This window comes from Aythya ferina (genome assembly GCF_964211825.1).
Source record: "Aythya ferina genome assembly, chromosome: 6".
NCBI lineage: Eukaryota > Metazoa > Chordata > Aves > Anseriformes > Anatidae > Aythya > Aythya ferina.
The window spans coordinates 31,253,055-31,278,772 of NC_140303.1; the positions used below are offsets into that span (position 1 = coordinate 31,253,055).

Genomic DNA, 25,718 nt, shown 5'->3' on the forward strand with positions numbered 1-25,718 from the left:
GAAGCAGATCCAGAAATGGAGCTGGTTTATAGGACAGTTGTCTTTTTCATGTTAGCCTGTCCCAGCTTTGGGATCAATGGGGAGTTAGCTCAGATCTCTGTGGCCATTGCTGGACCTCTACCCAGGGAGTTTGTACATAGACTCCAGCTGCAAAACCACATCCTAACCAAAGAAGCTCCAGGCCCTGCTGTGGCTGAAGCCAGCGATTACCCTTGCCAACAAGATCCTGCGACTTCCGAGCTGCCCCAGTACTTTTCCCACCTTCATGAGGTTGGGGTGACTCATTACAAAATCTTTTTGCCGTGGGAGCACATTCTTCCCAAGGGGGATGCCAGAAAGCCAGACGAAGCTCAAGTGCAGTGCTACCAGCAGCTGCTCAAGACGCTGGTTGCTGCAAACCTCAGGCCGGTGGTAGTTCTGCATCACAAGCACATCCCTGGCAATGTGGCCGCACAGGCTGCAGGCAACAAAACCAACGCTTTTGCTGACCTTTTTGTGGACTATGCAGAGTTTAGTTTCAATGTTTTTGGGGATCTGGTTGATGTGTGGCTCACTTTCAGTGACCTGCCAGAGGTCTTGAAAAGCCTGCCTTACGATGAGCCCCAGCTCCGTGTCCAGGCCCTGGCTGCTGCTCATGAGAGAGCTTATAGTGTCTACCACGAGAAATACTCACTGGCAGGTAAGAATAGGCAGAGGGATTTTTGTGTATGACCTTTTCACAAAATAGTTTGTAATGAGATTAAATGGCAACCGCTACATGTAACCTCTGAATGTGCAGTCAGTGCTCTCAGAATTGCATAGGAATACTTGAGTAACAGGTTCCTTCAAATACCTTATTTTGATATTTTTTATGATTACTGGTAATTCCATTTTACTTGATAGCCAAAGTAGTTGTGGGGAATGTAGGCATGTATCTCTGTGTGTGTATTTATATATAATTTCTCATTTAAGTGAAATGAAGTGTGTCAAATAAACCAACAAGAAACCAGATAGTTACTTTTAACCTAAAAGGAAAATAAAATATCCTGTTTTTCGTTTTTTTTTTTTTTTTTATTAATGTGTGTGTATGTTAACAAAGCTCTAACGATCAAGCTATTTTGTAGATGGTAGTAGCTTCAGAACACAGGCCTCATAGAATAGTTTGGGTTGGAAATGACCTTCAAGCTCATTCAGTTCCAGCCCCCCTGCCCTGGGCAGGGACACTTCCCACCAGCCCAGGTTGCCCAAAGCTTCATCCAGCCTGGCCTTGGGCACTGCCAGGGATGGGGCAGCCGTGCCTATTGGGACAGCCTGTGCCAGGGCCATGTTCTACTGTCAGTTTGCAGGTTTTGTATTCACGTACTTTCCTTGTATTTTGTGGGGTTTTGTTCGTTTGTTTTGGGGCTGTCTCTGTTCCTGTCTTTTTTTTTCTCCGTGGTCCAGCACAGAATGGGTATTTAAAAATAAACCACCATAGAAAAACCACAAAGGCATGAGAATTATTATTATTATTATTATTATTATCCATGGAGTGGAATGGTTCCTGTTGGATGGCTGTATTCAGATCTTATTCAGATCCTGCAAATAACATTGTTATTGCTCCTCATGAACATCTTAAAGATTCACTGAAAAAGATTCTTTGGGCTCTGCCTTTGAATTTCTACCTTCTGCAACTCTCTATTGATAAAATAATGGATGTTCTGAAATCAGCTACCTAGGGCACTGACTGATAATCCACAAATTCAAAAAGTTCCAACTAATTTTAAAGTAACTACAGCAACCCAAAATTCTTCATCTGTACTTAATACACTACTAATAGCTTGTCTCCTTTTCTTCAAGGTGGAAAGCTGTCCATTGCTTTAGGAATGGATCATGGCTTGGATAGTGCTTCATCAGAGCTGCTTTCAGTTTCTCTTCAGGTAACACCTTAATGGAATGATTTCCAAAATTATTTCCATTTTATTTCATTTCACTTGATTTTTATGCATAAGATCAAGTGGCCTATTGCAAGTTAAATACAATTTCAGCAAACTGACCAATAGGGTAAAATCTATTTTTTTTTTTGATCAGTTCAATCATGAAGCTTTTTTGTAGAAGCTTTGAAGTACTCTTAAAATACTTCAACCACATGTTGAAATATTTTAAAAAATACTTCAACATCCCTTCTTGGCTAGAGAGCAGTGATTAAAATATATGGAGACATATTTCATAATTGGCAATTTTAGCAACATGCATGCTTAAATAGCGTATACACATTGCTCTTTTATTGACAAGTCTACTTAATGCTCAACCGATTAAAAAAAAAACTTTTATTTTTTTCGGTATCTTTTTAAAAATAGTAGTTAATATGTTAAAGCACAGCCTGAGCTCTGCTACAAGTGGTCTAGTTGTACAGGGGTAGCACAATACGAGGAAAACCTATTTTCTACAAAGGTGATGACATCCTTTGTATAAAGACCAAACCCTCTATCAGTACTTCTTTTCACCTAGATAACGTTGATGCGGGATGCAGTGAACAAATGCCAGTGCAGGTTTTTGGCTTATATTCACAGTCCTTCAAAATTCAATGATAGGATAAGTGGTGACGCAGGCATGACATTTCAGCGATATAAGCAAGGTGTGGTTTGTATGGGGAGGAAAGAAGTACTAAATGAGCTGACTAAACTGGAAAAAAAAAAAAACAAAACAACAAAAACCTTGGACTGAAAAATAAACTGGAAGCTTATCAATTTTTTATGCCTACTTCAGCAGCCAGTTTAATAAAAGAATACTATCTATTCCCTTGAATATAATGACCTTTAGTGGAGTAACATTGGTAGTGTGCAACGGTTAAAGATTTCTGAAGTGAACTTCCTGCAGAGGATTATTGATAAAGCCTCCCTGAACCACATACTGATAAAGGTTTCTCTGCCTGGTTAGTCTCTGAGTAACCGATCTTACTAATTTAAAGAATCAGTTGTAAATCAGGAATATTAAATGCACAAAATGTTCTTACAACTTCATTTAATTCTTCAAAATTTAGTATTGTTGTTTAGGACAGACATCTCTCCATACACCACCCAGTTTGTACTCATTGTGTTGTCCCACGTAGCTGTGTGGCTTCTTACTTCAGCAATGTACCTGTATCTAACATTTAACAACTTTATATTTTGAACAGAATACCTGCAAAAAAATAAATCTCCAGGATGATTCTCTTCCTTTTCTTGTTTCCAGGATTCGGTAGACTTTCTATCTCTCAACCTTCAGTACAGTTGTGGAAACGAAACAGATTTCTACATGCAAATGAGTGAATTCCAGGTACCACAATGAACAGTGTGCAAATGAGCATTTCACTTCATGGCTACCTTGGGGAATTGAAGTTCTAGTAATAGAGCAGAACAGATAGAACAAATCCATCGCTGTTCTTAGAATTCTGCTGAACCTCATAGACCATCTATAACACATTATTTTGCAAAGAGATCAGGTACAGGACTTCAAACTGTATTCAAAGTAATTGACAATTAATTTACTGTCTTAAATCCTTCAGTATCGAGGTGTATGTAGTCCATGTGTCTGCACAAACGAGCACGGAGATTATATGCCACGCCTCAGGATCATGCAGCGTAGGTAATAGCAGCCTGAAAAGGAGTATGCCAGGCTCTACCTTAACTCTCTTTGCTTCATGTACTTGTGGCAAGTCACTTATTCCCTGCCAGAAGTGTGCTGCAAGAAGAGGAGACTCCCCACAGAGCATCTCTGGAACGCTTGTGTTTCTTGATTCATGTCTAAACAGTTCTGATTGCTGTGAGAGCTCAGGCAGCACCTACACTAGGAAACAGCTGCATACAGCTCACTGTAACTTCCCCGTTGTTTTTCTGACTTAAAGACAGGTGTTCAAAAGTGTTGGCCATGTTTTTGGTCAGTGATCATTATTGATGCAATAGTAACTGAACAGGTATAATTCTTTTGTCCAGGACTGGAAAACCTCTTATCACATTCTAAAGATATGATATATGATTTGGCTAATACCTTTACACAAAAAGATCTTATTTTATTCTAGCACTGGTTCTGCAACTATAATACCAAAACTCACAAGACCTCATCAGTAAAGGCAATGCTAGAAACATTAATTAGGACAAATTTGTGAAAGGATTAGATCACATAGAAGCAATAATGGCAGTGATGTTATAGGCTAGTACCTGATATTACACATCTGAGTGTGAATTGCATTCTTAAAATACGTAAGAAAGTCACGCAGCACCTGATGAGCAGAATAAGGAGCTATTTGACTCATTAGCTCTAGGGTTGCATGCTGGAGTGGTTCAAACATTTACAGCAAGATACTACTTCGGAGCTTTTCAAAGGGAGGTCAAACTAAAAGTGTCTGGGGTTTATGCTTTGATTTGCATTGGGCTTTTTTGGATCAAAGTGGGGGATGGTATTTAATGCTTACTCTGTTTTATGAATTCTGAAGAACGTTATTGCTAATTCTCAGACTTCTAGATGTTTCCTGTTCTGTGTTAAAAGAACAGATGCCAAGAACAGGGTTTTACTAGCTGGCCATTGTTTATTTTCATACAGTTCTTTGTTTTAATTTTGTTTTTGCAGAATCTCTGGAAGGAGATAGAGATCTTGATTTTCACTCTAAAATTCCTTGACTGTGGTTCCCTGGAAGAGAATCCATTCATACGAGTAGCTGCCATCGTCACAGGTGAGTGACCTATTTCAAGGAGTGGTAGAGTTTTGTATTTAGGCTCTGAACGGGAAACTATAGAATTGTCCTGTCCAGACCGCTGCTATTAGACAAAATAATTTTATAGCTTCTTTCATAGCCCTCTTGGAATATAAAAATATATATCTAAAGCATATAAAAAGTATAAAAATGTAAATCTAACATACTGGATTTGAGAAAAAGAGCTATTATTACTTATTTAAAAACAAACAAACAAACAAAACACAAATATACTCTTATTTCAAAAGGTGTAACTGTATGTTCAAGTGGTGTCACGCAGTCTGTCATGTCATTTGTGACTAAGCCCATCGCTTATTGTGTGTTTTCAGCTCTTAATAAAGAAAAACCACGTACAATCGGGTATGATGTGAATGAACTATTGGACTTCTCATCTCGTGTTTTAAGGTACAGTTTTTCCTCCCTTAAATCAGATACTGTAATAAAGAGGTGTCCTCTAGGAACAAATACGTTAGGCAGATATATGACAGTTTTAGTGGTAAAATCTGCTGATAGTTGCTGAAAGGACTTGAAAGGAATTAAGTACATAAAATAACATCTGTCCTAGAAGAGAAGCTCATCATGCCCCCAGAGATGCCTTCATCTGCCAGATGAAGGGTGGCAGGAGATTGGATTGATCAGATTACAAAAGGACTGTACCTTAAGTGGCAAATAAGCTGAGTGGGAAGTAAACAACTCTTTTATCCTCCTTATTTGCAAGTTCTTTGGCACTGGCATCTACCTTGGAGATTGTAATTCCTTTTTATTCTGTTTTCAGCAAAGCCAGTACTCTACAGGAGAGCCCAGAAGCAGTTCTCACCCCTCGCTCCTCCTATCAAACAGTTTGGGAAATGTTTGCTAGCCAATCTGAATTGGAGAGGGATTCTTTTCTGCAAGGTGTTTTCCCGAGCGGTTTCCTCTGGGGCGCCTCCACGGGTGCCTTTAATATTGAAGGAGCTTGGGCAGAGGATGGGAAAGGAGAGAGCATCTGGGATCGGTTTGGGCACGAAGGCCATGTCTACATGAACCAGACAACAGACGTGGCGTGTGACAGCTACTATAAAACCAGCTATGATGTTTACTTGCTGAGGGGTCTTCATCCCCAGCTGTACAAATTTTCTATATCCTGGCCTAGAATTTTCCCCACTGGCACCAATGAGACCATCAGCTCCAAGGGCGTGGATTATTACAGCCAGTTAATTGACAGGTTGCTGGATGCTAACATTGAGCCCATGGTGACTCTGTTCCACTGGGACCTCCCGCAAGCTCTCCAGGTTCTTGGTGGCTGGCAGAATGACAGCATCATAGATGCTTTTGTGGACTATGCAGACTTCTGCTTTGCCACTTTTGGGGATCGGGTCAAGCTCTGGATTACTTTCCACGAGCCTTGGGTTATCAGCTATGCTGGCTACGGCACCGGCGAGCATCCTCCAGGAATCGCTGACCCAGGAGTTGCATCTTACAAGGTAGGGATGCAGGAATCCTGCAGCTGCCATTCTTGTGTTGTTCTCTGATGATTCTGTACTTTTAACTATGTGCAAGCCTAATGAGGCCTCTGAGACAGTTATCTGCCTGTTGGATTTGTGATACTCCACAGAAAATGGGGTAGTTCATGGATATTAGCTTTTATTTTCCATTCTGAAATCAGCCAGATTCTTACGCTTAATCCAAACCCCACAAAGCAGTTTGACACACAGCCATCCCTCTGCTCTCTGCCCCCAGGTGGCTCACACAATTCTCAAGGCTCACGCCAAGGTCTGGCACCTGTACGACGACAGGTACCGTTCTCAGCAACAGGGAAAGGTGGGGCTGGTGCTGAACTCAGATTGGGCTGAACCCAAGACTCCAACCAGCTCCGAGGACGTGAGTGCATCGGAGCGGTACCTGCAGTTCATGCTTGGCTGGTTTGCTCACCCCATATTTGTTAACGGTGATTACCCAGACATCCTGAAGGCTCAGATCCAGCAGGTAAACCAGCAGTGCTCCACGACAGTTGCACAGCTGCCTGTGTTTACGGAGGAGGAGAAAGCCTGGGTGAATGGGACCGCAGACTTTTTTGGGCTTTCCCATTACACCTCCCACCTGGTTAGTGCCGTGACTAACGGGACCTGCGCACCAGGCTACGAGAGCATCGGGAACTTCTCCTTGCATGTGGATCCTGCGTGGCCAAAGACTGCCTCTGCTTGGATCCATGTGGTCCCCTGGGGATTAAGAAGGTTGCTGAAGTTTGTGTCCCAGGAATACACTGGGACAAAGATCCCAATTTACATAGCAGGAAACGGTGTGCCTACAGAGCCCGTTGGGGATCATATTAACGACACTCTGCGAGTGGATTATTTCCGCCAGTACATCAATGAGGCTCTGAAAGGTACAGATTTGGTTTTGTTTTTTTAATTTTAAGTAAAGGCAAGTGGTTAATCTATCTCTTCTGCCATGATTAACTTTAAAACATCACCATTTGTGTGGGACTATGGAACTCCCCATTCTGTTTAGGTCATGCAACAGGTCTTTCATACATGCAGACAAATACAGCCTGGATCCTAAAGCCATTCTCTGTGAGAATAATGTTTGTTATTTCAGCTCTCCTGAAGATAACCTGACTGCAGGCAGGCCCTTACCTACAGAGATCTCATAGATCAGGACTGAATGAAGTCTTCACTGACAAGGCAGATATAACCGACAGCATCCTGCACCACTGAGGGTTAGAATTTTTAGGGAGATGTTTGGGTCTCAAATATTTTGAGTAAAGTTCAAGGTACGGCTGTATCTTTGCAAACTGTATCCAACTGATGCAAAAAATAATGCTTGCGACTGAAGTTCTGGACAACTATAGATCTGAGACTTCAAATAGAGATTTTACTGGTCCTCTCTTCAGATACACAAATCAATAGCATCAGAAAACTTTATTAAATATGTTGTATTAAGTATGTCGGTGATCAGTATAGAGCTTTTGATCTTCTTTACCTAGTTCCCAACAGACTGATAGAAGAGCTACAAGGGGCACAAGTGTGCTGTACTCAAATATTTCTCTTCTGATGCATTTTAATCACTCAGCTTTTGACCAGCTCCTATGGCAGTGCTGACTGCTCTTCTTGCCAGGTGCTCTAATTGTTTTGTTTTGTTTTCCCTGGAAGTCCATTCCCAAATGTTTGGCTATCGCCCCGTTACCCTCTGCTGTAGTGCTTGTGCTAGGCGATGATGTGTTCAGAAAATGTCCCGTTGACTAACAGTCTTGTGCTGTTTCTGTGGCAGCGGTGAAACTAGACACGGTTGACGTCCAGTCATACATTGCTCGATCACTGATTGATGGTTTTGAAGGCCCAGTGGGATACAGCCAAAAATTCGGGCTACATCATGTGAATTTTGAAGACAGCAACAGACCAAGGACTCCCAAGGCATCCGCTTATTTCTATGCCAGCGTTATTGAAAAGAATGGTTTCCCACCCCAAGTCTCAAACAGACTCCCTGCGCCGGGGATGTTTGACCTACCCATGCCGTCAAAGTTGCCAAATTTACCAGCATCAGAAGTACCCTCCAAGTCCAAGGTTGTCTGGCAGAAGTTTTCATCTCAAACAGAGTTTGAAAGGGACATGTACTTTTATGGGACGTTCCCGGAGGACTTTTTGTGGGGCGTGTCTTCTTCTGCGTACCAGATAGAGGGAGGCTGGGATGCTGATGGCAAAGGGCCCAGCATCTGGGATAACTTCACCCATGTGCCAGGGAATATAGTTAACAACGACACTGGCGATGTAGCTTGCGATAGCTACAACAAGCTGGAGGAAGATATTTATCTGCTGAGAGCCTTAGGGGTAAAGAACTACCGTTTCTCTCTGTCCTGGCCTCGAATTTTCCCCACTGGAAGGAACGACTCGATAAATGGACATGGAGTTGACTACTACAACCGCCTCATTGACGGGCTGGTGTCAAACAACATCACCCCAATCGTCACCCTCTACCACTGGGACCTGCCCCAGGCTCTCCAGGACATCGGTGGCTGGGAGAACACTTTGCTGATCGAACTCTTTGATAGTTTTGCAGACTTCTGTTTCCAGACCTTTGGGGACAGAGTGAAGTTCTGGATCACATTCAATGAACCCCAAGTCATTGCATGGATTGGCTACGGCCTGGGGGCGTTCCCACCCAGCGTCAAAGACCCCGGGAGCACTCCCTACAAGGTGGGACACATCTTGCTGAAAGCTCACGCCAGGGTGTACCACACCTACGACGACAAATACAGAGCAAGCCAGGGAGGGGTCATTTCTCTGTGTCCCAACATCGACTGGGCCGAGCCGAAGACACCGAGTGACCCCAGGGACCTGGAAGCTGCAGACAGGTACTTGCAGTTCCTGGTGGGGTGGTTTGCCCACCCGATCTTCAAAAACGGGGACTACCCTGAGGTCATGAAGTGGAAAGTTGGGAACAGGAGTGAGTTGCAGAACCTGCCGTCATCCCGCCTACCCGTTTTCACAGCTGAGGAGCGTGACTACATCCGGGGCACAGCAGATGTCTTCTACTTCAACACCTACACTTCCAAAATCGTAACCCATACAACGACCCCTCTGAAGCCCTACTCTTATGAGCACGACCAGGAAGTTTCGACAAGTATTGACAGCTCCTGGCCTTCCTCAGCAATTTCTGAACATAAGGCTGTGGCCTGGGGGCTGAGGAGGATGCTGAACTGGATCAAGGAGGAGTATGGCAATCCCCCGATATACATCATTGAGAACGGGGTGGGGATAAATAGCAGCTCGGATGTTGATGACCACACCAGGATCCTTTACCACAAAACATACATTGATGAAGCTTTAAAAGGTACAAACCTTTGCTTTTGTTCTCTGTCTGGTGACTCCTTTAGATTCTCTGACAGGTGGTTTTTAAAAGCAGCTGTTAGCAGTCTTTGAACATCCTGAATGCAACATAAATGGTGATTTTCTATGCTCTCCTTTGCATGGCCATTCGTATCCTCTGACTGTGAGGTCTTTCATGATTTTTCTGGTCTAGTGCCATTCAGCTTTGTGAAGCTGGCAGTGTGTGTGTGTTTGCAAGTGTCTTCCTTGTGGTTCCTTCAATGCGCGATGTATCACTGATGCTCTTCCGTTGCTTCTGGTCTTTCAGCTTACAAGCTGGACCGTGTTAATCTGCGAGGATACAACGCTTGGTCTCTTATGGATAACTTCGAGTGGTTGAATGGCTATGATTCAAGATTTGGGCTGCACCAGGTCGATTTTGATGATCCCAACAGGCCAAGAACCCCAAAGCGCTCAGCTGTGTACTACGCAGAAATCATCCGCAATAACGGCATCCCGCTGCCCAAGGAGGATGAGTTTCTCTACGGGGAGTTTCCAAAGAACTTCTGGTGGAGCGTAGCGACAGCAGCGTACCAGGTTAGGAAATGAGGGCTGACTCTTGGGGTACCGGTGGCCGTTAATTCATTTTGGATGACACACCCACAGCTTCTGTAACATTAGGTTCTACGGTAATTGGGGGTTGCTGTAAAAACTGCCTGACTTATCTCCAAGTTCTTCCCTTCTAACGGCGTGGTTATACCATGGGAATTGAGACAGCAGCATGGGCTTCACAGGAACCAGCAAACACCGAGCAGCAGGTTGAACTGCCACAACACCTCCCCTGTGACACTGCACTTTGGTAAAACTTCTGTGCTGTGGGGCCCAAGAGCTCTTACTACTTTGGTGCAGCCAACGTTACTGCTTCAAGGCTTAAGCTGATAAGTCAACAGATCATGTGGTGCCACAAAGGCCAAAAGGCTGAATTCTTTGCTGGGCCAAGATGTAAATCTGGGGTTGTTAATGGTTTCTCCCTTCCCTCCTCCATCTTCAATTACAGATTGAGGGAGCATGGAGAGCAGACGGGAAAGGACTTAGCATTTGGGACCAGTTTTCTCACACTCCCTTGAAAATCAGCAATAACGACAACGGGGACGTGGCTTGTGACAGCTACCACAAGATCGAGGAGGACGTGGAAATGCTGAAAAACCTCAAGGTGTCTCACTACCGCTTTTCCATCTCCTGGTCCCGTGTTCTCCCAGACGGGACCACCAGCTACGTCAACGAAGCGGGACTGAACTACTACGAAAGGCTGATTGATGCACTTCTGGCAGCCAACATAATGCCCCAGGTAACTGTGAACGTGGAAATCCAGGAGTGCAGGAGCTGAGAATTATCCTGATGCTGAAAGATGAGATGCCGACTCTCAGATTTCTCTGGTTTATCCCTGTGTTCTGATCCCTATGTGGGAAACCCTCACTCCTTACAAACTTCCCAGGCTGTTCAAGACCCGTTAAGACCCGTTGATGTGTAGGCCAGTAGCAGAACCCAAGTCTGACACTCAGAGCACGTGTGTGTGTTTAAGTCTACTCCCTCCTTCACAGAGAATTTTTTTTCATTGTGTGCCGGGAGGAAACATGTTTTTTGAACAGGTAAATGTGCTAGGAATTTAGGGATACATTCACAGTTACTACCCAGGAGATCACAGTAGCCTTACTGTTGGCTGTTCCCGAATACCCTGCTGTTTCCCAAGTCCCACCAACCTGTTGCCTCCCCACTGCTGGCCGGGTCCCCCCAAACCACCCTAGAAAAAGTGCTCGTCTGGGGAGGGCGAGGCAAGGAGGTTGTTCTGTGCTTCTGACACTGTGCAGCTTCTCAGCAGCCCACCCAAGTTTTCTCAGAGCTTTTTTCTTGCAGTGGACTTGCAGAATTGGGAGGGCTTTGGCCTTTCTTATTTCCTAAAAGCCCAAGCAGTGCTTTTATGTGCCTTCTGTACTGCTGGCCCTTGTTCCCACTTGCTAGGCACTTGCTTTTTGAGTTATAGCCCATTAAGAAACTCCTTGCTTAGCCCAGAAGACTTTCTGTCAGCTTGGACTCTGGTCCTAAGTTAGAGTGTTTGGGTTCCTTGCTGGGAGTGCTTTGGTTAATATGTCACTGACACATTTGTCACATATTTGGTTAATATGTCAATAAGTTGTAGGATTAGTGTCACTGAAATGGAACAGTCCCTCCTAATGGGAATTTTTTTACAGAGATTAATGAATTTTATAGGAATTTGGTATTTAACACGGTTCGGATGTGTTCTTGGGAGAAGAATAAGTTATACAAAGTGTATAGTTATAAATGAATTCTAAAGTTATAAATAAATTATAAAGTTATAAATAAGCTACAAAAATGTACCTATTTACAGGTGGGATGAGCAAGTGTAAGAGATAATTACAGATGTTCTTGTTGTGCAGAACTGTTTTACTCATTTGTTCATGGTTTTGCCAAGTTCCTACTCTATTGAAACGCAGAAGAAAACAGCCTTTTTCTAGCTGCAGATCTCAGCAGGGTTTATGCTTGGAAATGAGGCTGGTTTGTTGTCCCTATCCCTGAAAGGAAGGAATGACTGGCTGAGCCCTTTCTCTGCTCGCTCCCCGCAGGTGACCATCTACCACTGGGACCTCCCGCAGGCGCTGCAGAACGTCGGCGGCTGGGAGAACGATACCATAGTTCAGAGGTTTAAGGAATACGCCGAGCTGCTTTTCCAGAGGCTGGGAGATAAGGTGAAGTTCTGGATCACCCTCAATGAACCCTACAACACGGCGTATCTTGGCTATGGCTTTGGGACAGCTGCTCCAGGTGAGGCTGCTGAGCATGGTTTCAAAGCTTTGCTGAGGCAGTATCTCAGCCCTGGGCTGGGCCTCAGGGCCCCAGGTGCTGCACATTGCATTTAATAGCAGGCAGCTGGTTTATTTCTCTCAGAGGAGGGCAGCTCTGGGTGTCTTGGATGTGTTTACCTGGGAGGAAGCAAAAGGGGAAGCTGGGGATGGCTGCTCCAGCACCTGAGCTGTCGCTGTCTCTGCAGGAATCTCCGTTAGGCCGGGGCGAGCCCCTTACATAGTGGGGCACAACCTGATAAAGGCCCACGCAGAAGCCTGGCACCTGTACAACGAGACGTACCGGCCCAAACAGGGAGGATTGATCTCCATCACCATCAACTCGGACTGGGCAGAGCCGAGGAACCCCCACAAACAGGAGGACTGGGATGCTGCCAGACGCTACCTGCAGGTAGGAGGCACGCAGGCAGCCGCAGCTCTCCTGGCTGCTCGCAGAGTGTTTGGGTTGGCATCTGGAGCTGCCCAGAGCCCAGGCTGGCATCTCAGATACATTTCCCTGCTTCTCTAATACACCACCTTCTTCTGGCAGCTGGTTGAGAATGCAGTGGAGCTGAGACAAAATATGACTGTGGTTCCAGCTTATTCAATTTGTTGTCGTTACATTGACATCCCTGCATATCTCTTTGTGCTTGTTCATTATAAATCTGGTACTACGTGTAAAGCAGCAAATGGAGAGGAATGGTGAAGTCCCTTGTTTTGATACCTAATTTAAGTTTATTTCCTGGGTTAGTTTCTCATAGGTTGGTTTGCTCACCCCATTTTCAAAAACGGTGATTACAACGAAGTGATGAAAACGAGGATTCGGGAGCGCAGCCTGGCTCAGGGTCTGAAGCAGTCTCGGTAAGAGCACAGGCACACAGGTGCTCTCGTGTTCCCTGCTGTGCTGAAACCTGCTTTTTTGACGGTGCTGTTAAGTGGAAGGATTCTGGTGAAATGGTGCGGTAAAAATCTGTCCCCTCAACGGGAAAATATTGGGGGTATATTAGGTGTGGGGGTATTGCTGATCAGTCCTTTCTGATAAGACCCCTTGTTCTGAAATGAGGGAGGTGACAGAAGAGTTGGTGTGTGCTCTGCAGCAAAGGCAGGGCTCTTCAAGACTTAAATCTTGTTTTTATGTGCCTAAAATACTTGAATTCTTGAGCATCTTTTTAAATGTTATTTCCTCTCTGGTGGTTGCTACCACAAATAAGAGCACAGTCACTGTGTGTTGCCTTATGAGTTGAAGTGCCCAAGTGACTCCCTCTGGGGAAGAAGTCCTGTCCTCAGCCTAAGAGCGAACTCTCAAGCATCACCGAATTGCCAGGAGTGCACATTGAGCAGTGGTTGCCTGGGGACTGAATTCCCAAAAGATTTTTCTCTCTTTTCTGGCTAAAAGAGAACTGAAAACTCTCCCTGGCTCCAGGGCACCCTGGATGTTCCTGACTGTTTCTTGCTTCTCTCACCACAGCAGTGATCATGTAGAGCTGAGATCCCAAAGGTTCTCTGAGGCCTCCCTTTTGGAGGGAACCAAGTGCTTTGGGATTAACTAGCAGAGCTCCCCTGACCCGGGCTAGTTACCAGTTTCTTCTGGGTTTTCCTGTCTTCCTCCAAGAAGATCAGGGTGCAGCTCTCTGCTGCGCTTCTCCTGTGCTCTGCGTTTCTTCGTGGCTGGGGGCCTTGGCCACGTTGTTCCAGCTCCCTTCTGGGTGATCCAGCTGAATGTGGAGTAGGTCCCCAGGTCACAAGTACAGAAGTGCCTCCCACCTCATCTGATTTTCTCAGCTGTAGAGCTTGTTTGTATTGTTTCTTTCCAGCACTGCTCTGACTCCTGCTGAAAGCCACTTTATATCTTTACTTGAAAGCCTCTTGCCCCATGCAAATGCACTTATAAACACGTTAGCTACTTTCCTTCATCTTTCCTTTGGGCTTTTCAACATCTCGGTGTTACAGCCCACAAACTGCTTCAGTGAAGACAAACCCTGTGCCAGTTTAACCTTTCTGGGTCCCGGAATAAAACGATATAGGGACAAAGTCACGTCAGTGTTACAGGTGCTCTTAGGGAAAGTTTCTGACTTCTCTAACTCCAAAGTACTTCTGAGCTCAAGCACAGCAAGAGAAAACAGCAGGACTGGTAAAGAACAGCCTCGTCTTTAGTTCTGTTGCCTGCTCTAGAGTAGGTGTTACTGGGTTGTGGAGCCCCGTGGCTGTCAGCAGCTCTGTGCTGAGGTTGTGTTTCCGCCACTACCTTTTATTTGAGTGTGAACCATGCAGGGTTTCGTTTCCAGTCAGTGGAAGGTCCGCTCCTCTCCTGGGGAACTCTACATCAGGCAACATGAATTGCCTGAGTTCTAGCAAAAGCTTCATTTAGTTAGCCACCAGGACCGAGGGAGGGGTAGAAACAAAAGAAGGGGAAATCCTGAAAAGAGCTGCATTTCTATGGGTTTATGCTTTTTCTCTGTTTTTTGTTGCAGACTTCCAGAATTCACTGAAAGTGAAAAGCAAAGAATTAAAGGCACGTATGACTACTTCGGTCTAAATCACTACACTACGATTTTAGCATACAACTTTAATTATGCTACTGGGATCCTGTCATATGACTCTGACAGGTAAGATATAAATGTACGCTATTAGTCAAGTCAAATGTGCGTGCCTGGAGCCTGGGCCAACTAAGCAATATAAACTAACAGCACATAAAGCCATGAGAGATTTATTAGGCTCTTATAACCAATACTAGGGAAAATATCCCCAAACAATACCTGTGATGCTGTTATTTTCACAAAAGCCCCTTCTTTATGCCCCAGAATGAATGGTTAAAACAGAACAAGGAAAATTAGAGCATCTACTAAAAGGAAGGAATCAGCTCTTCTGAGTCTCCTCCCACCTGGTATCAGCTCTCAAGAGTATTTATTGTATTTCCTTCCCCCAGGCCGTAGTTTGAAGAGGGAGATTATCCTGGTTTGTGGGTACTACTGTATTTGCTGTTAAACAGTTGTTGGCTCTCTGCACATTAGTTTAGCTTAAATTTAAAGCCTAAGTAGCTAAATCACTTCTTAAATATATGTAAGTCAAGCTTTTTGACATGTTGATTTCTTTCCCAAGTTACAAAAGGTAAACTATAGGAGCTCATGAGTTCTTGTGCTGAGAATTAAGGTAATTGTGGGACCACTCATGAGGGTGAACATTGGCTGTTTTCTGAGGTATTTTCACAAAACCGTGTGGAATTGGGGTAACTTCCCCTTAGAGGATGCTGCCATCTGTCCTGCATTACTGCAGGGATGTGTGCTCAGTCACTGTGTTGTGGATCAGAGGTTGAAAGTAGGAATTGCTTTACATGACAAAGATGGGGCAGGCTCATGAGTTGGGCACACAGCACACCCTCAGTGACTGCCGATGAAGGCAGAATGTAGCTTTTAAAGTGAAGTATGAGGTGTTTTCTGGAGGTTTGTGAGCACCAGTAGCTCTTTACCTCCCTAGAGCTCTGTGCTCTTCCCACCCTGCCACATTCACTTCTCAGGTGAGCAGTGACACGGGGCCAGGCACCAGGGACAGGACTGATCAGTGTCCTCCTCCACAGGGGCGTCGCTTCAGTAACCGACCGCGCCTGGCTGAACTCGGGGTCCTTCTGGCTCAAGGTGACGCCCTTTGGTTTCCGAAAGCTCCTGAGGTGGATAAAGGAAGAGTACGGTGACCTTCCCATTTATGTGACTGAAAATGGGGTATCAGAACGGGGAGACACAGATCTCAACGACACCTGGCGGATACATTACCATCGGAACTACATTAATGAAGCACTGAAAGGTAAGAGTGACTATTTAAAGCTGATTAGTGGTGTCTCCCAACAAGCCTGGCATGTACAAAGCGAGCTGTACAGAGCTGAAAGGCCACTGGCAATGCGCTTGTCAACTACATGTACACATGGGGTTAACTCTGGGTCTGCTGCTGTGAGCCTCTGGATATGCCAAGACTTGTGCAGGGAAAGATGAAGTAGAGGCAGAGCAAACCATGGGGTTAGTAGAGTGGGATAAGGGCAGCTTCCTTGTACAGCTGCATCTGGCAAGAGAGGGTTCTTTGCTGCTGGTTCTATAAATAGCACCTTACTCAGAACAAACACACACAGGGACCTGGTTTCAGTTACAGCTGTGGTCAGTTTTGCTGCCCTGCCATAGGGGAGCTGACTGCCAGGTGTTCCCAATGCACTTGTTCACTGCCTTTTAGCAGCAAGGGCCCCATGAACACTTGTTTGAACACCCACGGTGTGTTGAGAAGTTCTTCTCTCTGTACTTAGACCTTTGCGTACTGAAAGCTTTGATTTTGGGAGCAGAGAGGAGCAGTCTCCAGGGCTGACGGAGCTGCCCTGGTCAGTGGCTAGGTGTAACTTGGCTGTTGAACCACCTCAGAGCAGCACGTGTCAGAGGTGGGGACAGGGAGGTGGTGAGTCCCCTGAGGCTGGGTTGGCAATAAATAGTTTCATTGCACCCAGCTGCATTTGTGTGTGGTGCCCTGTTCATAGTGCTGCAGGCTGAGGGGCAGCTCCGTGCTGCCTGCCTGCTCAGCCCCCTGCTGTGTGTGCTTCTGAGCAGCTGTTGTGCTGGATGGTGTCGACCTGCGAGGCTACACGGCCTGGACACTGATGGACAACTTCGAGTGGGCCGTGGGCTTTGATGAGAAGTTTGGCTTCTACCACGTCAACTACACGGACCCCAGCCTGCCACGGCTCCCCAAGGCCTCCGCCAGGTACTACTCGCAGATCATAAGCTGCAACGGGTTTCCAGATCCAGCGGCAGGCCCACATCCCTGTCTGGAACCGGAGCCTGAAGGTGAGTGATGCAGCAGAAATCATGCGTCTGATGCTAAACCCAGACACCTTCTACAAGCTGTGGTCCTAAAAGACACCAGCTATTTTTACAATATTATTTTTAAGGGTTTTGGCAGCAAACTGCCTGATAGTCAGCATCTGTTAGGACTAAAGGTAGCCGTGTGGAATTAGGTCACTTCTGTTTGCAAAGCCAGAATAACTTTAAAGGATGTTGTGGTAGCACCCAGCTATGTGCCTGTACTGAAAATACAGCAAAGAGTTGGGCCCTTCTACTCTTTTCTGATTCATAGGATGTTTCCCCAGTCACGCCCATCTAGTAGTCCTGCAGTTTTTTTTTTTTTTTAAATTTTGACTGCATTCTAAGAAGCATTGGGAATACTTCCATTGTTTGTGTTCTCTGGGTTAAGTATGTTAACTTGTCAGTTGGGGATGTTCAGAGGTTCATTTTTATTAGCCATGACTGCCAGGGAACATTTGCCCCTCCTCTGGCCTCAAGAGCTCTCTCTTAACCCCGGGCTGTGCCTTTCCCCTGAGCTGGAATTGTGTCAGTCCCTGATCCCAAAGACCTACAGCTATAGCCAGAGCCCTGTCCAGCAGCACTGAGCCTCCTGCAGAGGAAGGAAGAAGCGACGCACATGTACATGAGTAAGTTCACAACGGGCTGGGTACTAATTCTTGTTGTCTTCCCCTGCACAGTGACCCCGACGGTCCCCACGGCAGTGGAACTGGCTGACAATGTGCACTTCCTGGGCTTGGACTTAACGTCACACAGTGCCGAAATCGCACTGTATGTGCTTTTTGCTCTTTCTGGAGTTGGAGCACTGGGCCTGGCTCTTCTTGCTTATAAATATGGAACATTATCCAAAAAATCCCGTAAACAATCACCCATGGAACTCAGTAAAATGTGAAGTTCAATCGGATTAAATATGGGGAACGGACTGAAACAATGAAACCCTATCACATTGTATTCTACTGCAGCAGAAAGAAGGATAGAGCACTTGTACTACTGCACCTTAATGAGGGGAAGGAAGCCTTAGAGATAGCGTCCCATCTTTTTGTTGTTTGTTAAAATATGAAGCAAAAAATGTTCTGTTAATTGACTTCTTCCCAGCTGTTACTGATTTGATTTCTTCACATCAGAACTAAAATAGCTTGCTCCTAGTAGTGCAAGAACTTTGAACCTGACCGTTCATCTGCTCGCCTTCATCACCTTCCCTGGTGTCCTGCTGGTCTCTTCAAGGCATCTGAGAGAATTCCCATGAAGCTCTACTGAGCCTTAATGGTTCGAAGACAAGGTAGGGCTGGTAAAAACAGGTGGAGGAGGATATTGTTCTCACAGACACTGTACAGCACGGGTTTTTCCATTCCTCTTTTTGAATTTTATCATAAATTATTAAAAAATGAAAATTGGCCTAGCCCTCTGCCTTCACATTTGTGGTATGATACTTCACTGCAGCATCTTTAAATAGAAGGCCGAAGCAGCACAGAACACCTGTGATGTTTAGGGCCATACAAAAAATATAAACGCACAATTCCACAGAGGAAAGCTTTGTTCCCTCTTCCAAAGTAAGTTTCCCCATTCTTCTATTACAGTCCCTCTTTCCAGCAATATTTCTATTTTATGCGAGAAAGAAGAAAGTACTTACTTTTCTCACTGTGCCATCTCCTGGATGTAACAATTTTTCATACGCATTTGACCAGATTTCAATAGGAACAACTCCCGAGTAAGATCTTTTAAACTGCAACAAAAAGCTTGAAGGTCTTTTTCCAACCTTTATGATTCTATGAAAAAGATTGCTCACTGTATTTTAAGTTTTAGTGCCTAAGCCTAGCTGTTTACTTGGTTGTGACTCAGGTACTTCAGAGGAATGTTACAAGAAATGACAGTTATGTTTTCTGGAAAATATTTTATTGAGTGCTTGGGGAATTAAAAACTACAAGGTTTTGCTTGCAGTTGCAGAAGCAAGAAAAAAGTTAAACATAAATTAGTTACCTGATTTGCTACTTATAGTGCTTCTGAAAACCTCATTTTAACCAGTCATTCCCCTCACAACCTTTATATTAATATATCTGACCCTTAAATTTATGTAGCAGAATATTTAAAGATTAAAAAGTGCCTTCCTAAGGGCAGTAGGGTATTGATTATGAAAGCTGATGTAGATTTTCAGTCTTAACTTGCCTTCTAAGCCTCAGCGCCACCCCCTTCATTTCTCTGACTTAGGCAAATTTATTCCATCCTCCCCTGCAGGAATAAGAATTAAGTAACTCACTTGGTGTGAAATAAGCCCCACTTGTCCAGAAGCTGTAGTTGACTTAGATCAATTAAGGAGAGAAAAAAAGAAAGCCAGACACTAGTTACTGCAGTTACTCAAAACTACATTTGTTGTGTAGAATTTCCATTCCAAGTGTTGTTTTCATCTTCTCCGTCATCTTGAGTCCTCAGTCTATAGATTTTGCCTTCCTTTTTGAAGTCTTCCCCTCGCTTCTCCATGACTCGTTTCCTGACTGTTTGCCTAGGGTACAAACGACAATGAAGTTTGACACTTTCCCCTAGTTACCGCATTGGCTTCTCTTGTGCAAGCAAGGCCTCCTCCTTCTCTTCTCCCCCAGAACAAGCTTCTTCAGCCCTTTGGTTCACAGGGAAGCTCTCCCCAGCTGAAAATGTGGCATTTAGGAGTCAGACAAACTGACAGAATCTCCTTTTCCTTGGAAAGGATGAGGTAATACATGGCTGCTTCACATGCAACAGCTGAGCTGCTCTGCTTGTGTTTTGTGTACAACCACACCGTAACAACGTAAAAATGCTGAAAATCCAATCTCATCTTTCAAACAGCATTGGCTCAAGTGATGCCCACACCTGTAGCTACAGTTGAACTCCCTAGTCATAAATGACTGCAAGACAATGCTTTTTTCTGCTCTGTAGTTGGAAATCAAAGCAAACAGTAAGGCGTTGGATTAATCACACATGTAAAAATCAAGATACCCTCATCAGGACTGCAGTGCAGTTTACTAGCCACCAGTTTATCCTCCATCCATAGGAAGGATGGTAGCCAGAAAAGGCCAGGACAGAGCAGCAGTTGGAGGAGAACAGACATGCAGTTCTCCAACATAAGACAAAAATCTTTCTAACAAGTATTTTGAGAAATGGCCACCCAAAACAGTTTTGATTACCTGCTTTGCTCACTGTTGCTGGGCTTTGAAGGATTTGAATGGTCTTGCTGATGAGCGGTTCTCGCAGCAGACTGTGAGGGAGGTGGACTTGTAAACAGGAAATTGCTAATAAATCTCCAGACTGCTAAGAGGGGATAAAGTATTGTGCCCAAGAACTTCCACAGATCACCACCTGAAGCCTGAACAACCGAAGTAGCCGGTCTTCCCGCCTGGACGTGAACACAGAGCAAGCTTCTCAGGTATTAAAGCGCTACTCGTTTAGACAGAGTACTTCATACCGAATTTAGAAGCTTTTCAGTAGATATGAGAAAAGAACCCCTTTGGTTACACATTAAACCTATCCATTTGGTTACACCACCTATCCATCTCAGAAAAAAAAGTCCTTTTTATAGTCTTGATTATGCAATCTTAGACAAAGGAACGACCAAAATTCAAGCTGAATGTTTTAACGGCTGACTAAAAGCAGCTAGACAGCAACAGTGTCACTGCTCGGGGGTAAGTGAGGAACAAACCAACCAAACCCCAGCACCTACCGGCAGCAGCACCACTGAAGCGCTGGGTACCAGCTCTAGCTCCAGTAATTTCTTTCCATAATCTTCTTTGGTAAATTCCCTTCTGGGAAACATTGTTGCCAGCGAAAAATTGCCATAAGCATTACCAACCGTCTGTGAAAATATGAATAAAACACTTTATTTCTAACTGCTCACTTCCTAACAATCACAGAGTTGCCAGTTGAGCACCCCTCGCTTTACTGACAAGGAGTTTTTTTTGTTTTTTTTTTTTTAATCAAAACGACAACGCTGTCCACCTGAAGAAATGGAGAATTTCTCATATCTTGCAGCTCACCAGTTACACAAAGGCAGCTGGTGGCAGCAGAAAAGGGTGCTAACCAAACCCGCTTCATACAAAGAAAAAGGCAAGCAGCTGGTGGCAATCCCACCACACTTACTGACTAGGTGCTGCTACACCACACTAATCAGCATGCATCAACATGAGACACTGACTTACCTGTGCAGCAAACTGCCTCGCCTCTTCCAGCCGTGCTTCGGACGGGAACTGGTTAGTGAAGGAAGATCCATCTGGCAGGCGGAACTGAATCCTGGCTACCAGGCTGCGGGACATGCACCATGGTCAGTCAGCACTTACAGACAGCCGCTCCTGGGGCTTTAGCTGGGCGGTATTCACAGGGGGGGAACAGTCATCCTACTTAGGGCAGCGTGTAGATGGCTTACAAATTTGGATCCTGCTTACGTATCACAATGCATCTCCTTTGCATTTTTATCAGAGTCCAAAACCCACCAATATTCAGAGAGGATGCTAACGGAGGTGAGCACCACCATCAGAAATGTTTAACCGATGCCAGTTATCAGAGAACGTAACATTCACGTAGATAGCTGTCAGTAACCATTGCAAGAGAAAGCTACTTTTCATGTCACTAAACATTCCAACCTAGCATCAAATAACAGATTAGGATATACTATCTAATTTCCTAAAGCTTATATAAACTTTTTTTTTAAAACCTTTCCCCCAAAACATCCGCTTCTGCTTTCTCTCCAACAACTCACCTTCGTTCCTTTTGAGATGCTTCTTTTCTGGCCTCCAGCTCAGCCTGTTTAGCCTGAAGAGCTGCAGCTTTTGCAGCTTCTGCTTCTTCCTTGGATTTTGCAAAGCGAGCCGCTCTCTCAGCACGATCCTTTGGAAAGACCAAACAAAACTTCATTTTTACCATAAACCGTAGCTTAACTCTCACTAAAGCACAACCTGTACTGCAAATCCAACGGCACCGATACAAGTAGGAGAGACAGTCAGGCTGCAGAGCTGTGCTCACTGCCAAACTGCATGAGCCCATCGTTAGCTGAGATGACACACGCTTTGCAATGAGTCACTTCATCCACGTAGTTAACAGATGGTCTTCCCATGGAAGTTTAACATTCCAGGGAAGAGAAAGTGAAAAAAATCTTACAAGTTGCAGTGCTGCGGTTTTCTAGGCCAAAACTTAGAAATGAGGTAGAATTTCAAATGTTGTGAAATGCTTGTAGATATAGATGTTTGTGTGTAGATACAAATTTAAAACAAAAAATAACCCCCGCCATTTGGAAGCCATCATTCCTTGGCATGCTCTGCAATGAAGTACTCCCTGCGTTTCTGTTTCAGATCTCAGAAAAATTGTGTATTTTTTTTTAATATTTAATGATAATCCACCACTTGGCTCCAACAATGTAGAAGACAAGTTGGTATGCTCATTCTGATAGATATCATCATGAATATGAAAGCAGAAGCTTCATTTTATACACAACAAGTGCTACTATAAAACCACAAATGCAGATTGTTATCACACAAGGCCACGGGATTCCAAACAGAAAAAAATGAAGATCTTTCAATGTTTCTCCTAACAAGAAAGTTTACTTTTTTAGTATGCTGTTGGCCCTTGCAAGAGAGAGAAGCAGCAAGCTATCCTTCAAAACACAAAATTTACCATTGCAATCTGTTGTCTTATACGCTCTCTAGCTGCCTTCTCTTCTGCCTTTTCTCTGTTCCTTTCCTCTAACATCCGTTTTGTCAATTCTTCTTCTTGCCGTCTTTTGTACTCTAGCATTTCTTTACCGGTTTTTCTCCGTTCGATTTCTTTCTTAATTTCTTTCTGCATAAAGAACAGAGACAATAAAAACGGGACCACAAAATTGCCTTGGACAAGATTGAAACGTATTTTTTTTTAACGGGAATTAAGCATTTATTCAAATACGGGTATCTAAATAAATACTGCAAGCACTTTTATATTTTTGTGTTACCTGTTCTTCTTCTTTCCTTTTCTCTTCTCGCCTTTCTTCAAGCTTTTTTGTTATCCTAAATTTACAAACAAAGTGAAAAGTCTTAAAATCACAGTATCTACTGTTATTGTTATTTTTTTTAATTTTGATGATGCATTTGCAAACACAGAAGGAAACACATGAAAATGAACAGGAACAGGAACAGTAACACATTGCTAACCCCTAGTGTAAGGGGTAATGATCCATTAATGGATTAATGGATCCATGGATTAATGGATCCATGATCCATTAATGATCCATCCACATGTGGCTGTGCAGTCCATAAAACCATGAGGTTGGGATCCACCCCCTAGCTTCCAGTTTTTGAATGGTAGTTCTAACACATTCCTTCTATCATCTGCTCAGAAAATGAATAATACCACATATTCTTATTGTTGAATCAACTTTTAGAACATACAATAAACAATACTATTTATGACCTGTGGTAAAAGAAACACCAACCAAGTCTCAATCTGTTCTTAACTATGTAACCTGTCAGGTTTCTTCTGCACATCACTTCCTAAACTGGAGAACAAATATTACATAGCACTCAGCTGTAATACAGATGCACATGTGTCTCATTTCCCCAGAAAGATGCCTTAGAATGAGGACTGATTCCCAAAAACATACTGAGGTGCAACGTATTTCAAGTCTGGGAACAGATATGACCAAATAATACCAGCAGTCTGATAAAAGGAGAAACTTTTTTGTTTGTACAGTAGCTGTTGTTTTGTCATTTTAAAAGAAAATGGGAACTACCACAGTCTTCTCCTTTCTTCTGCCCAGAAGAAATGCTTTAGGTGTATGCAAATATGGTACAATTTAAGATTAGTACAGGTTTAAAAAAGGAATGACAGTATCTATATTAAAATACTGACTTTCTATCAGTCTTGCCAGTGCATTTTCTGAGCTGTTGCAGGTAAAATTACACTTACTGTCCAACTCCTTTGGAATAACATGGAAATTAAGTATGAGGTTTTAAAAATAGGATGATTTATGCTACTAAAATGTATTTACTAAATATGTGTTACTGGTTTTAGGTAGGATATTATAAACAGTATCTGTCTTACAGATACTTTCCGTTCAGTGTTTTAACTCCTTCAAAACAGTCTGAATTCAAGTTCTATCAAAATAATTGCAAAGTTGTATCAAAGTAGTGACAATAATAGTTTTTCCAGATCACCCTCTTCTTTCAGAGTACACAAGAAATTAATTTAAAAGTTGGGTTTTGTATCAACCTTACTACTACCTCAAACATCCAAACAAAAATAAGGCCACATAAATGCCTGCTGGATGACAGCAGAATCAGCACCTAAATCCTGTAATTGAGCCTGTCTGATCACAAAGTGCCTCCCGAGAAACAAATACAGTACACTGGAAGGCTACAAAAGAAGAGTTACCTTTCTACTTTGAGTGCAAGGTCATTCGCGGGCTGAGCACCACTCGCTTGTGCATCTGAAGACTGAGCAGCTTCCTGGCTTGCTTGACCTGAATTTGCTCCATCTTCAAGTGATTTACAAGAAGGTAACGCACAAGAGAAAAGGCATGCCTCTTAGCACAGAAGTATTATCAAACGCTCATTATTAGCCATAACTGGCAGCAGCTAGAACATCTCAAGAAGATAAGAAATTCTGCTGTTTAAACTCTTTGTGCCATTCCCCCCCTCTTGGTTCAGGTTACTAGCCCAGAGAAACCTCTTTTACCAAATGTTATTGCAAGACAGCACACACAGGTTGTGTTGTATTATAAATGGGTAAACGGGGCACGCCTCATGTGTTACAACAGGAGAATGACAAGTCCTGTAAGAAGCATCTGCTATACTCAAGTTTTTCCTCAGCAAGTCCATTCTGTCTTTTACATAACATATAACAATGTAAGACAAGGAAAGCAATTTCCAAGCAAATCAGGTATCATTTTGGTAACAATACTAACCGTTAGCAGCAGAAGGCCTTACTGTCTCTGACGTAACAGACTCGGCAGAGTCACAGAACGCTGCTGCTATGGATTGCACGTTTTCTGGAGCACCATCAGATTGAGATGAGGGACACGGAGCAGATGACTGACTGGGATTTTCCAGAGGTTGCCCTTTTTCTGCATGCATCTAGGAAATTGGGGTGAAAAGCCAGACTATGAAACTTCAGATGTTTTCCTCAGGTTCGAAAGCCAAGGCTACTGAATTATTTTTGGAGAATCAGTCTTATTTAAAATATAAAACTAGAATTATCCTATATTGTTCAGTGTGACACAGAATATTATTTTTTTTTCCTAACTGTAGTCTCACAATTGAAATCAAAGTGATAAAAACTACCTATGCTTTGTAGTACATCACATGTTCCAGTTTAGGGTTCTTGATATACTTCATTTCTGTAGGTGTTACACAAATTAATATAAAAAAATAATCTGTGAAACAACACAACGTAGCGCAGCACTTCTGCACAGTGCTTTCAAACCTGTTCAGCTTTTGTATTGAATTTAAAATTTGCTGTTTGTTGTTGGAAGGATATAAACCCAGTAATTCAGACTTCCCAAGGTGCACGCTAAGGGCCTGTCTTGAACACGCATGCGTATCTGTGTGACAGCTCCAGCCTGCCA

General features: G+C 43.8%; 2 protein-coding genes across 2 annotated transcripts in view; one reads left to right on the top strand and one right to left on the bottom strand.

Moving 5' to 3' along the window:
- Nucleotides 1–19,628, top strand: LCT (lactase). The gene is made up of 17 exons (XM_084524679.1): nucleotides 1–679; nucleotides 1,819–1,898; nucleotides 3,193–3,276; nucleotides 4,567–4,669; nucleotides 5,020–5,095; nucleotides 5,466–6,153; nucleotides 6,410–7,055; nucleotides 7,940–9,499; nucleotides 9,803–10,071; nucleotides 10,532–10,822; nucleotides 12,117–12,315; nucleotides 12,542–12,744; nucleotides 13,084–13,193; nucleotides 14,804–14,938; nucleotides 15,907–16,130; nucleotides 16,913–17,149; nucleotides 17,845–19,628. Exons 1-17 carry the CDS (start codon nucleotides 16–18, stop codon nucleotides 18,054–18,056), a joined length of 5,781 nt encoding a protein of 1,926 aa, XP_084380805.1. The 5' UTR covers nucleotides 1–15; the 3' UTR covers nucleotides 18,057–19,628.
- UBXN4 (UBX domain protein 4) overlaps nucleotides 19,036–25,718 on the bottom strand; it is an 11,985-nt gene continuing 5,302 nt past the window's right edge. Inside the window, exons 5-13 of the mRNA XM_084524681.1 lie at nucleotides 25,059–25,227; nucleotides 24,527–24,629; nucleotides 23,109–23,163; nucleotides 22,796–22,960; nucleotides 21,885–22,012; nucleotides 21,328–21,430; nucleotides 20,853–20,984; nucleotides 20,320–20,528; nucleotides 19,036–19,661 (exon numbers count right to left, since the gene is read on the bottom strand). Coding sequence (XP_084380807.1) covers nucleotides 19,523–19,661; nucleotides 20,320–20,528; nucleotides 20,853–20,984; nucleotides 21,328–21,430; nucleotides 21,885–22,012; nucleotides 22,796–22,960; nucleotides 23,109–23,163; nucleotides 24,527–24,629; nucleotides 25,059–25,227 — 1,203 coding nt within the window. The 3' untranslated portion in view covers nucleotides 19,036–19,522. The remainder of the gene's footprint in view (nucleotides 19,662–20,319; nucleotides 20,529–20,852; nucleotides 20,985–21,327; nucleotides 21,431–21,884; nucleotides 22,013–22,795; nucleotides 22,961–23,108; nucleotides 23,164–24,526; nucleotides 24,630–25,058; nucleotides 25,228–25,718) is intronic.

Bases quoted from the DNA above. Each gene is read 5' to 3' on its own strand.
- LCT (XM_084524679.1), top strand. From the start codon at position 16: ATGGAGCTGGTTTATAGGACAGTTGTCTTTTTCATGTTAGCCTGTCCC. The intron at 10,823-12,116 runs GTAACTGTGAAC...CGCTCCCCGCAG, and splicing joins CAGCCAACATAATGCCCCAG to GTGACCATCTACCACTGGGA. The intron at 16,131-16,912 runs GTAAGAGTGACT...GCTTCTGAGCAG, and splicing joins CATTAATGAAGCACTGAAAG to CTGTTGTGCTGGATGGTGTC.